Consider the following 13,571-nt stretch of genomic DNA (forward strand, 5'->3'; position numbering starts at 1 on the left):
CGGGAGCTCATACACGTCGTTGATAAACGTGTTTAGTTTTATTTTTGTCCCAGATCATCAAACACATGTCCCACGGAATTGCTTTCACTGGTATCGTGCTTGATATGGTATCGTGCTTGATTAGCTAGACAATTGTTAGTCATTTGCAAGCAAAACGGTGAGAAATAATAATAATAGTAATAATAACCAGTTCTTATATAGCGCATTTCACAATTACCGTATCAATGGGCTTTATTGTGCCTTGTTCATAGGGCCAAAAACATCCCTTTTAATGTTTCTCAGCTCCCTTTGGAGTATGCCTGGGCAACAGTTTATATTGCTCCAAAGGCTTTTTTGTTCACAATATCAACCTCTACCCTCGCAAGGACACAAGTGTCATGACCGGGGTTGGAACCCACACTCCGGTGACTTAGCACCAGAACTTGAATTCGATGCTCATAACCACTCGGCCATAACACTCTACAAATTGCAGTGTATAAAACACGGGGTCTCTATCGGTCATGTTTGTCAGAAAAACACTCATGACGAATGCGAGCGCACTCAAGTGAAACATACCATGGAGGTAGATAGTTTGCGAAACAAAATCCAACACGCAGCTGACATGAACGGATACGGTTATCATCCGTTTCTGTAAACGCACGCTTGCGAAACCTCTCTATTAGTCCCAAGGTCCAAGACAATATCCAGGCCAGACCTGGAAGAATGATTGACACTCTTAAGATACAAATTTTAAAGGGCGGCTACAGGATGCTCTGTAATATTATTTATTACATTTTTGTAATAGATGGAGTCCATAGGAAACAGAAACAAAGTATAACGAGTCTCATTACCCCCGCATTAAAACGTGGTAAACAAAAAACTCTCTGAAGCACTTCAAGCCAAAGTTCTGAAAAACATGAGGTCAAACAAACCCGCGCGACAAATGACTTGTGAAGTCATCGGCGGCTATTTGATATTGAAAATAGCGTCCTCAATGGGCCAAAGCTGGAGAACTGTGCACAAACCCTATTGGGAAATTACTCCAATGACGTCATTATAAGCAGTTTTTGACTCTCGGCTGAAAAAGCTGCGCTGAGAGGTGAATTTTTTACTTGATTTAAAATTTATTAATACTAAATGCAAATTTTCAGCGTAAAATGGTTATAAACCAGTATCTACGATGTCTATTTGGCCAAAAAAAGGTAACAGTTAAAATATTGAGATTATCCTGTAACCCCTGTTTTATCCTCTGCAATTGTTACATTGTTCCAATTTGAAACACTCTTGTTTCACTCAGAAGACAAGTGGTGTGCGCGTACTGTCTCTCTGGTTTTGTCACCCAACCTAGAACATGTAGAAAGTGTGTTGACATGTGCTGGCTTACAGTTGACATTTCAGGCATTGATGTCCTATCTTATGCCCTCCAAAACTTTAGCTTGCTCCAAGGCCAAAGTGGCCTTGCCCTTAAAAACATTGTTGCACTCACTACAAACAGAACAATGTATACTTTACCTGACCGTCATGAAGTTGAAAATAGCAGATTTCTATACTTAAAAATGCCTTACAAAAGTACATAATTTATGAGGAAAACCCTACAAATCCATTGTCAATCAGTGAATCTATAAGCTTATGCGGCCCCTGGACCCCACGTCCTGAAACGATATGCTCGCTCTTCTTACTATGCTCTGCTTTTATTATAAATTAGCCCGCACTCAAAGCTTTCTAGTTACAACCCTGCTGAGACCAACTATCAAGTCAGTGTGAGCAGTGTTCTAAAACTCTTCTTTGAATAATGTAAGCCTTGAAAATCAAAGCCGTTGAAACTCAATATTGAGATGAAATCAGAACAGTTACATCAGAAAATGAACTACAAATTATTTTAATTTAAAACAAACACCAATCTTAAACAAAACAATGAAACTAGCCATCACAAAAAAGTTAACAAATATTGCATAATACGTAAAAAAATCTTATTTGGCATGCAGCGGACGCCATGTAAACTGGGAAAGCATGCAACACATTCCCATAGAGCTGTAGTTTGATCCTGCATAGAATAGTTTTATTCCAATGCAGGACGCGGCCATTGGTACATGTAGTTAATCAAGAACCACCCCCAAGTGCATAATTGCCACATGTAGCATAGTGTATACTGTACGTGATTGCGACCATATTTTGTTATGTAATCATTGTGTTGTGATTAACCAAGTATTTAAAAAGCAGAAGTCGCGATACTAAACACAGCAATCAATTTTCGTGACTTTGACACTAGTCGCACTTGTCCCCCAGGCTTAATCTTGACATTGACATGAGGAATAAAGACAAATTATGAGTATTTTCGGTCATATTTGCCAGTGTAATCATTTAAATCGACATATATCAATCTTACACACTAAGTACAAAAACTTTTTTTTTTTTGGGGGGGGAGGTTTTTGAAAAGTTGCACCCTCTGAATAACCTTGAAACTGTGCAAAACTTGGAGACCCGGATTATTATGGATATAGGTGTATGATAACCTTTAAAACAAACATATGAATGAGACATGTACATGTACTTTCAATTTCAGCTTTTTAGAAAGTTGGCTGTTGATTACACAGTGTTTGATTCATCCAAGCACATAAAAAACACCACTGCATTAACCCAAGAGACCGTGTCTGGAGACATAATAAAAATGGAGAATCGGCCCGTATTGATTGTAAGCAGTACAAGCTGGACACAGGATGAAGATTTCTCCATTCTTCTGTCTGCATTAGAAAGTAAGTTTGTCAAAGAGCATTACTATACCTTATACATATTTATGATCAAGAGCTCAATTGTCACTGTTCCATTCACCATCACCAGCCAGATAGTTTTTTGGGGGGTTGCTGTTTACCAAGAGTCGTAGACGGTCACATGTTTAACAGTCTACTAAACTTGTGCTTTACAAATCAGTCAAAGAACTACCACACAGGTGTAGCACTACATGTGGCAAACCCACATCAATAATAATTGGCGTTTCCCAAGCTCAATGATAGAGAAGTATGAGGTACAGTCAATCCAATATAACTTGGTTTAGGATGGGTGGACAATGTCAACTTATATATGTTCATATGGGTTATGGTATTTCCTAGATTTCTGCCAATTAAATTGTTTTTTTGTTCTGACTTTCCTGTTTTTAGCATGTAACCTTTTTATAGTTCTTAAACTATTAATAATAATTTTGTAATAATAATAAAATAATATTTGGTTTTTATAAAGCGCTTTATACACCATGTCTCAAAGCTCTACCAACATTATTACCCTGATCAATGGGCCATTTCGTTCCTTAAACCATCTCAGCTCCCTTGGGAGTTTACAGCCTGTGCCGCCAAATATGTAGCGCACTATAGCTAAACCAACCACAAGAACCATCTCTGACCTCACAGATACCCATTTACCCCTGGGTGGAGAGAAGCAATTATAGTTAAACAGCCATAAAGGATGATCTCAAATATATAGATATTACAGTTTTCTAACAGCTGCAGTCCATCCAGGAAACATAAAAAATATAACGAGTCTCTTACCTCACGTTAAAAATGGTAAAAATGGGTTTTTCTCCAGAACGCTCCAAGCCAAATTTCTGAAAAACGTGGGGTCAAACAAGCCCGCGCGACAAAGGAATCGTGACCTCAGTGGCGGCTATTTGGTGTGGAAATGCCAAAGCTGGAGAACCGTGTTCAAAACCAATAGGGGATAATCGTCACTGGCATCCAGGGTCGACTATATATAACAGATAAGCTGTTTTTAACTCCAGAGAAGTACATGTACATGGTCAGCATACCATCTGTTGTTCAGATACCCCAAGCACATTTCTGTGTTGGGGATACCACATTGGTAAAAGAAATGCAGTTTATTTTGACAGTGCCCTCAGACTCCCAAACCTGAAAACACTCTTAAAGGGACACGTTGCCTTGGATCGGTCGAGTTGGTCTATAAAAAGCATTTGTAACCGTTTGTTATAAAATGCATATGGTTAGACAAATCTTTTAAAAGTAGAATACAATGATCCACACAAATTTGCCTCGAAATTGCGTGGTTTTCTTTTTACTTTTCGAACTAACACGGTCGGCCATTAATGGGAGTCAAAAATTCGACTCCCATAAATGGCCGACCGTGTTAGTCGACGAGGTATAAGGAAAACCGTGCAATTTCGAGGCATGTTTGTGTGGATTATTGTATTCTACTTTTAAAACATCTTTCGAACCATATGCATTTGATAACAAACGGTTCCAAACGCTTTTCAAAGACCAACTCGACCGATCCAAGGCAACGTGTCCCTTTAACACCTATTGAGTAAACTCAATGTTGTTTTGTTTTATTATAATTGCTGAAATATTTTTTACTAAAGCACCAACACTTGGAAAAAATCCATATTTTTGTTGAATGTCTAGTGTATGAAGCGGCCTTCAAGAGTGGAAAGAAACTACCAAGAATAGTGTGTGCTATTACTGGCAAAGGACCACAGAAGGAGTATTATCAAGATATCATTGCTAAAATGGCACTCCAGCAGGTACAGTTCTGCACACCGTGGCTGACTGCTGAAGATTATGCTATGCTTCTAGGTAAGGATTTTATTGAAGCAATTAAATGTTCAAATCTAAACACTTCTTTTAACAGGTTTATTATTTAATATCAGAGTTGAGGTTATTCCAGCATAGGGTACCACAAGCCACAGTTTTTTATTTTAAACATTGTTTGGTGAAATTTTGTATACAAATCACCTTTGGAAACTGCACGAGTTGAATAAGTATGGATTGCCGAACACAGTGTAAAAAGGTCATTAAATTCATTAGGCAAAGAGCCCTTTTATATTTATATACATGAATTCACCTAATTAAAATTGTACAAATCATCAAGTTTAAGGACATTCAAGGCTCCAAACAGTAATAATAATAATAATAATAAATCTTATAAAGCGCGGGTATCTAGAAAACTATTCACTGCGCTAAAATATGACAAAGGGAAAAAATTAATGGTAGGCTTGACTGAAGAGGTACATGTAAGTTTTGAGATTGGATTTGAATGAAGAAATGTCAGGTTGTGATCTAAGGGTGAGAGGCAAGTCGTTCCACAGGCGGGGGGGCTGCAACCGAGAAACTTCTATCCCCATAGGTTTTCAACCTGGAAGGTGGAACGGCAAGCAAGTTGGCATCACTGGACCTTAGCTGGCGAACAGGCTTATACGGCAGGAGAAGCCTCTGCAAGTACAACGGGGATGAAGTCTCTGTCATACAACAGTATGTTGTGCAAAGGAGTTTGAAGATGATGCGTTGCTGAACAGGGAGCCAGTGTAATGTTTGAAGAACCGGGGTGATATGCTCACTTTTTTGAGCGTGTTAGGATACGAGCTGCAATGTTCTGGATTCTCTGAAGGTGATGCAAGGTGGAAGCTGGAAGTCCATATAAGAGTGAGTTGCAGTAGTCGAGCCGAGGCGTTACAAGTGCGTGAATGAGTTGCTCTGCTGTTTTGTCAGAGAGCAATGAGCGGATGTGGTTTATGTTCTTAAAGTGGTACATGGCGATGCGGGATGAGTTTTTGACGTTGGTTGTGAAGTTCATGTGCCTGTCAACAGGCATGCAACTCTTCCGCGTTTCCGCGGAATTCCGCGTTTTTTAAAAACTGATTAGCGCTAAGAAAAACATTCCGCGGTTAGCGCGATCTTAAGACAATTTACAACAATGCATAGTAACGCATGGTCTGGCCTCTGCCGCGGCACGCAATCCATTCTACTGCATGGTCAATCTAAAGCCCACAGCAAGCAATGCATACGTTTACACACTGCGTGCGGTCATTAATAGCCGTGTGTACGGTCGAAAAATGTGGAACAGTGGAACGCACCCCGTGGCGCAGGCGAGTTGTGTGCTAAACCAAGTTATTATACAGCCTTGAAATGAGTCTAAGGTCATGTCTTCGTCTGGTCCCGCTATTTTGCAATAGTATACACGTATTGTACATGTATGTATGTGTGTGTGAGTTAGTTACCAAACGTACATGTGTACTGCTGCTGTGTGCGAGTCTCACATTGCGCTACGAAACAGTCGCATCTTCAAACGTCCGTCAAAATGACATCCAAAAGAAAAGATATTTTAGAGGGGGACCGAGTGGTACCTGGCCAAATTAAAGCCATAGATAAAAGAGTAAAAAATACCTGGAAGTGGTTCTGGTTGGAAAAATAAGACGTAGACGGTAAACTGCTCTCCGAAACCGTCCGGAAAGTGGACAAGCCAGGAATGGCATATTGTGTGATGTGCAAGACGGCAAGCGGGAACAAGTGGCTCTCACCGAACATTGTAAGGCGGCAAAGCATCGGGAGTTGATTAAGTTGAGGAAAACTAACTATTAATCAACTCCCGATGCTTTGCCACCTTAGAATTACGGTGCATACATAGGCAAGGTGTTTTTCCATGTTATTTTAGTTGTATAAAACACTTCACTTTGTCTTTGTCATACATGCTAAGATTGATCCTAAGAGCATAAAAAAGCTCAACACTTTTTAGGGTACCATTGTGGGTCTCGAAAAGTTTCCTCTTTTTTTTTCATCGGGCAGTTGCATGCCTGTGTCAAAGATGACACCAAGGTTTCTAGCTGTGTTGCTACAAGGAATGACATGGCCATCAGTCAGGATGCTGTGAATGGTGTTGTGACGATGTTGACTTTGGGAGTTCAGCAAGAGGATGACTGTCTTGTCGCTATTGAGTTGAAGTTTGTTTGCGACCATCCATTCCGTAACTTCGGCACGACACGCTTCTGTACGAGCAACTGCAGTGTTTGCGTCCGTGGAGACAAATGGCAGATATAGTTTCAAGTGCGTCATCCGCGTAAAGCTGAACGGACAGACCGTGGTTACGAGCAATGTTCGCAACAGGTGAAAAGTACAAGGAAAATAACACTGGACCGAGCACGGACCCCTGAGGGACGCCAAAACGTGGTGTAGTGTTGGATGAGAAGGACACGTAAATTTTTACATTTTGGGTGCGATTTTCCAGATATGAAGTAAACCACTTCAAAGCAGTTCCAGTGATACCGAAATTGTAGTGGCGTTGTGTGATCCATCATCCAGTTTTACTAATGATTCGAACAGCTTTCATTTGTAGGAGAGTGAGATTTTTGCATTGTGTAATTGTTAAGCTACCCCAACTAATTATTGCATAGTTTAAATACGACAAGATGAGAGAACTATATATATTGGTAAAAGAATACTTGTAGGTAGAACAAACTTCAATCTATTAATAACGCCACTGTTTTTAGAAACTTTACCTGCCAAAACATAGCTACATGCTTGTTCCATGTAAGGTTTCCGTCAAGAAACCAAACCTGGACAAGGAGATGTTCAAAAACTACAGACTGGTTGCAAACTTAAAATATCTTTGACGGGTAGTTTCATCACGTATTTCTGATTACATTCATACTTTCAACCGGTCCGACGTGTTCCAGTCACATACCTGCCAACTGTCCCGGTTTTCCCGGGACAGTCCTGGTTTCTGAGTTTTGAAGACCATAAAAATCGTGACTGTCCCGATTTCTCAACTTTCCCAATTTTATTTTTGTTTAAGTTACAAAATTACTGGTGAACATCTGAAAACAAGTCTAGTTGGATCTTAGAGTAAAACAATGGTTCCTTGTCGCAATAATTGAGGGGTACGGCGGTAAAATCCATGTTTTAAAGTTTGTAAAATGGTTTGACATGTCTTGATTTGCGCTATATTTAGTGTGGCCGCGATCGTCCGCATGCACTGGTTCTACTATTTGCTGTCAACTCACCGTCTACTCCCTTGTGCTATCAACTCTTTAACTCAATCGATACGCAGATGGGCTAGACTAGTCTTGACCCAAGACTTTCAATTAGCTTTCAATTAACATACATGTAAAGTGAAGTGGATACCACACATGCAGTGCTAATAACTGACGCCTTGGCCAAGACTAATCCAAATGCAGGAAAGCGCCCTCTGTTGTCGATGTCATGCAAGCCCTCTCAAAATGCAAGATGGCGGATTGGACAGCGTTGTAGCTTAGAGATGATCTTTTCACAAGAAAAAAACTCAATTTTTAAACTGAGATGGAACTTAAAACTTATGAAAAATCTCTTTGGGCTAATACTTAATAGTTGTATGCATCTTTTGTGGGTTTTAAATTTATTTTGGAGGAGTTGACGGCGAGTTGACGGCGAGTTGACGGCATCGAGTTGGTTGTAAGTAATTGGACCCTATTTCCCAATGTGCCTTGCTGACCGATCAAACATTATTTTGCAGAAGAAGTTTTATCATTATCGATGCTTAAATTATGAAGCCATGAATCAAAATGGTTGTTGACGAAAAAAAAAGTATTATCAAGGGCCGAAATAAGAGGGTAAATTGTAAAAATATAAAAATAACTAGACATTAGGTGTTTGTGAACAAACACAAAGCTGTTCCGTGTTCTTTTGCTTGGATTATGTGCTTAAATGACCAAGGAGTCTATAACTGAAAAAAAGTTTGAAAATGTTGAATAGTGTCTTGAGTTATGGTGCCACTTCCGGTTGACCTGGAAGTAGAGGTCGACATGGGGTCACGGTAACCTAAGGCTAATCTCCAATGCCCAAGGAGTCTCTAATGGTGCGAAAATTTCCTGGGCGACCCATATGCACTTGGAAGACGGCCATGATATCCACATTGAACGGGCCCATCGCACACCAACACATCGGTCGCCAACAAACAATAATCTAGGCAACAATCGCCATAACAACGCCAGACCCAGACCCATTCATTGCAAACTGCTTCGCTTTGTAGATAGACAATACCTCCTCAAGCAAGCACCAAAGACACTCAAGAACAACCCATTCAAAGGCTCCAATATCTATATGTCCGATGATGTAACATCAGGAGTCAGGAAGGCACGCCAAGAGCTGAAGGAAGAACACCTTCAAAAGATAAGAAGTGACAGTAGGGTCCACTTTGCCTTTATCCCCCACTCAGTTCCTGCAACCATCATGTACAAGCTCCACAGCGGTGCGTTCAAAGTCTTTCGTCTTGGAGACGCGGATCCGTTCTAACTTCTAGATCTTACGGTCAACTACGTTCAAGTTAGTCCCACCGGTCGCTTACGGGACAGGACTCCATCTTGAGGAAAGACTACTCATCTTCAAGATGCAGCCAAATCAACTATTAAATTGTATTGTTTTGTTTGTTACTATTATGTTTGTATTTGTGTGCGACAGCTACGAGACCAGACATATATTTTACGATTACTCTTTGTATCTAACAGGAATTACGTTATCAATTGTATATCTTCATGATGCCTGAACAAGACGGGGATATCTCATTTGATTTTCAATCCTGTATAGATCCTGACATCAATTTGATTCCCCATGCTACAACCTGTAATTATTACGACCAGGATCAGTTTCTTGATAAATTTAAATTCAATAGAGATATGAAACTGTTACACATCAGTGCACGAAGCCTAAAAAAAAATATTTCTAATATACATCAGTATCTCGAACTTACTGGTGATTCGTTTTCAGTTATTGGTATAACAGAGACTTGGTTAAAAGATATAAATGACCCACTCATTAAAATTCCATGTTATTCTATGGAGGGTTTCTGCCGACAGAATAAACGAGGTGGTGGAGTGGCTCTTTACATCAAAGAAGAATATAATTATACAATAAGATCAGATTTATGTTCTACTGATACTCTGTCAATTGAAACATGCTTTATTGAAGTTGAAAACTCAACTACATCTAACATCATTATCGAAGTTGTGTATAAACCACCAGATGTTCCATGTTATAAATTTACAGAAGTATTCAATGACATTCTTAGACTTGCGAATAATTAGGGGAAGAAATGTTATACTATGGGTGATTTAAGGGGTCTAAAACTGGAAACAGTCTAAAAATGGGCCGTGTACTTCTTGAGATATGGTCCCACTTCTGGTTGACCCGGAAGAAGAGGTCAACTTGAGGTCACAGTTTTTCAAAGTTAATTTTTAACACCTAAGGGGTCTAAAACTGAAAAAAGTTTGAAAATCGATTGAATAGTACTTGAGATATGGTCCCACTTCTGGTTGACCCGGAAGAAGAGGTCAAAATGAGGTCACGGTTTTTCCCAACAAATTTTAAGACCTAAGGAGTCTATAACTGAAGAATTTTTTAAATCGGTTGTGTAACTCTTGAGATACAATGTATGGTCCCACTTCCGGTTGACCCAGAAGTAGAGGTCAACTTGAGGTCACAGTTTTTCAAAACTAATTTTCATGCCCCAAGGAGTTTTTAACTACAGACAGTGTAAAAATTGGTCCTGTACTTCTTGAGATATGGTGCTGCAAGGATTTTCACAGTCACTCGTGAGTGGTCCCTGTTGAATAATGTAAACACTTGTATTTGACTCAGGATTGTTTGATTTGGTTGGTTTCTTGAGTTCATGCCAGTTTTTTTAGAGTCCATTGCCATGTGACAAACTACTTAAGGATAAAATCCTTGTATTTGGTTGGTGGTTTGATGTTTGATCTAGTATGAGTGGATTTTACTGAACTCTTAACCACCAAACTCTGCACCTACGATCACCATTTTCTGCTTAATGTGCAAGCGCGGAATAAAATGTGCGAGCTTGGAAGCACATAAACAAACGAAATCCCTGCTAAGCAGAATTCACTGATTCTGCTAAGCACTGAATCTTTGCTTCCAGAGCAGAGCATGACATTGGGCCCATTCGCACAAGATTTTTCATAAGGTTTATCGCGATTCAGAACCGCAATGCATACGGGGCGGTTTCTATGCAGTTTCTACGACTCGCGCACGCCACGCCTATACCTTTGTGTGGGTTCAACAGCGCCCTCTCTTGAAATTTTGCAATTTGTGATAAACCTTATTAAGCAAGTTCCCATCATGATAGGCCTGGGTGACTAGTGAAATTTACTAACTCGACTAGTCGCACCTCAAACCCAACTACGACATTTGTCGAGATAAATTACGGATTCTCAAGACTTGTGCCGCAATGTGTTGCAAGCACAACATTATGTATGTTGCGAATAGTAAGAAGCAACACAACTCGGTGTTTCACCAGACAGGTAGTCGGGACAACTTTTGTAGTCAACGTTTGATCACGGTTATAACGGAGTAGAGAAAAAAAGTAGTCGCGACTCAAATAATAATTTGTAGTCGCGACTTTAACACTAAAGCACACTAGTCGCCCCGGCCTACTTTTGTACGTAAGTAAACCACGGGTATTATCCTGCGAATGCAAATCCAATTTTTAAGTCACTGTTGTTTTCGCAGTGAAAGTTTCGCAGGAGTTGAGAACAATTAATTAACTGTTTCAATTTTGTTGTTGCGAATTATGACGCTCAAGAACACATTCCCTGCTAAGCTGTTAAATACGCTTAACGTAAGCACAATTCCATGATTACGTAAGCGCTGTGATTCTTTCCTTTAAAAGCCATTGGCCCAGGACCAAACTACATAAAGCTTTTTAAACACAACAAGCAGCTAAACACAGCAAATACAAGTACAAGTTGTGAATCAAGGTATTCTGCTCATCTGCAATTTTTTTAAAGCAAAATGTTTTGCCTATTTATTATAATAAGCAGCTCTGTAACATTGAGCCACTCAACCACCAGAGAAACATCAGCATAATAAAATCTCTGCTTTTATATTCCTGTCATTGTCAAAGAGTTTTTGTTTGTTATGGTCTAATTTCAGAAAGTAAAGCAAAAGGCTGGAATAAGTTTAGGCAAATGGTCCCCGGCGCAAACAAGGTGACTCACCCGTAAAACATTCCAAATCCCAGGCGGTCTATTTTCGTCGTCCACGCTCGTTGCCTGAAACGAACCCGGTCCACGTCGGGTACCGGTCAACTCGGTCCCAAACCAACTCGGTCCCAGTCAAGAGCATAATACGTTGACCGTTTTTTCACTCATTTCTCAAAAACTACAACACCACAGCATGTAATATTTAGGGAAGCTTTCAACTATCATTATCTTCAAACTGTTTAAGTTTAGTGTACATCTTTGGACACGATGGTGTGTCGTCGTCGTCGAAAATCCCTATTTAATTACGCACGTTCATTTGAACGAAAACCCTAAACCTTCGTACTTTTGGGCCCGGAAGCCGGTTAGAAAGTAATATGTCCTGAACGATGGTAAGAAAACAGAATGAGTAGACTCCTCTCAAGAAGTCACAACTCATGATAGGTACATACTGTATGGCATGAGGTATCCCGGGGCGTGGCGGAAGTGACTTCCCTGTCTCAAGGCGACCTCCCGCCGACGGACCGTGGGAGGCCGCCTACAGGAATTTTTGGGGTCCTGGGCTCAGATCACGTCCGACAGGTGGGTCCTCGAGACAATCGAGTGCGGCTACGCACTCACTTCACGAGGACCCCCCGTCGGACATGCTGATGCGGCCAACGCCCACCCGTCCGACCCTCACAAGCGCCGTGCCCTCGAAGGGGAGATCAGTTCCCTTCTCCTCAAACAGGCGGTACGCGTTGTCACGGGGTTCATGTCCACTTTCTTCTTAGTTCCAAAGAAGGAGGCGGACACTTGGCAGCCGATCCTGAATTTAAAGCCCCTAAAACGATTTATCAGCCCAAAGCGCTTCCGTATGGAAACACTGCGGGCAATCCTCGAATCACTCGATACACCTGCGTGGGGGGCGAGCTTGGACCTTTGGGATGCTTACCTACACGTTACCATCAGGGCCGAACACCGCAAATTTCTGCACTGCCCCCCAAATGAAAATGTCTAGTTACGCCGCTGCTACATGTATCTCTCAACCAATCATCTTCAAGCTGATGCTCATTGTCCACAAAGCTCTTAATGGCAAGGCTCCCCACTATATTTCTGAACTGTTCGAGTTTACACTCCATCAAAGAATCTTCGATCAAGTTCCATGCTTTTCCTCATTAAATCCAAGTCTCGACACGCATGGGGTGACAGGTCTTTTTCTTCAGCTGCACCTTGTCTTTGTACCACAAAGTTTAAATCTCTTCTCAAACTTATCTTATGTCACAGATTTTCAGGGACTAATTTTGTTGTGTCTGTTTTTTTTTTTTTTTAGCTGTTTCGTCGCATAGCTAAACAGCTCTTGTTAGCTCTTTCGTAGCGAAGCGCAGCGAAACAGCTCTTGTTTTTGTTAAAGTTTTTTTAATTATTATTATTTTTAGCTGTTTCGTAGCGAAGCGCAGCAAAACAGCTTTTGTGTTTGTTAAGGTGTTTTTTTAGCTGTTTCGTAGCGAAGCGCAGCGAAACAGCTCTTGTTTTCGTAAATTGTCTGTTTCAGTACTCAAATTTTTTTGCATAGTTCCTAAAGAGCAATTGCAATGAAACCTTCAGGGATGGAAGGTAATGATGCAATGATGATCCTAAAGCAATGATGTCATGATGACGTCATCAGCGGTTGCGTGACGTCATCTTAAAGGTGCTTTGTGTTAAATGTTTGAAAATCTACATATATCAAATCAGCCAAAAGAGACCATAGATTTCTGTTTGCGGGATTGGGTAGGGATAAATTAGGTCTTCATTTTGTTTCGTGTGCGTGACCTCACATGATCTCTACTTCCGGTCCTTACCGGAAGTGCCCTCTAACTCAAAAGTGGCA

The 13,571-nt window shown here is 40.6% G+C and overlaps 1 protein-coding gene across 2 annotated transcripts in view; it reads left to right on the plus strand.

Annotated features, from left to right (window-relative positions):
• LOC117293064 (chitobiosyldiphosphodolichol beta-mannosyltransferase-like) overlaps positions 1 to 13,571 on the plus strand; it is a 60,584-nt gene that overhangs the window by 24,489 nt on the left and 22,524 nt on the right. For both annotated transcript variants that reach the window (XM_033775275.1, XM_033775276.1), the window contains exons 6-7: positions 2,543 to 2,732; positions 4,386 to 4,556. In XM_033775275.1, the coding sequence (XP_033631166.1) occupies positions 2,543 to 2,732; positions 4,386 to 4,556 (361 nt within the window). The remainder of the gene's footprint in view (positions 1 to 2,542; positions 2,733 to 4,385; positions 4,557 to 13,571) is intronic.

The sequence above is a fragment of the Asterias rubens genome, chromosome 7 (genome assembly GCF_902459465.1).
Source record: "Asterias rubens chromosome 7, eAstRub1.3, whole genome shotgun sequence".
Classification (NCBI taxonomy): domain Eukaryota; kingdom Metazoa; phylum Echinodermata; class Asteroidea; order Forcipulatida; family Asteriidae; genus Asterias; species Asterias rubens.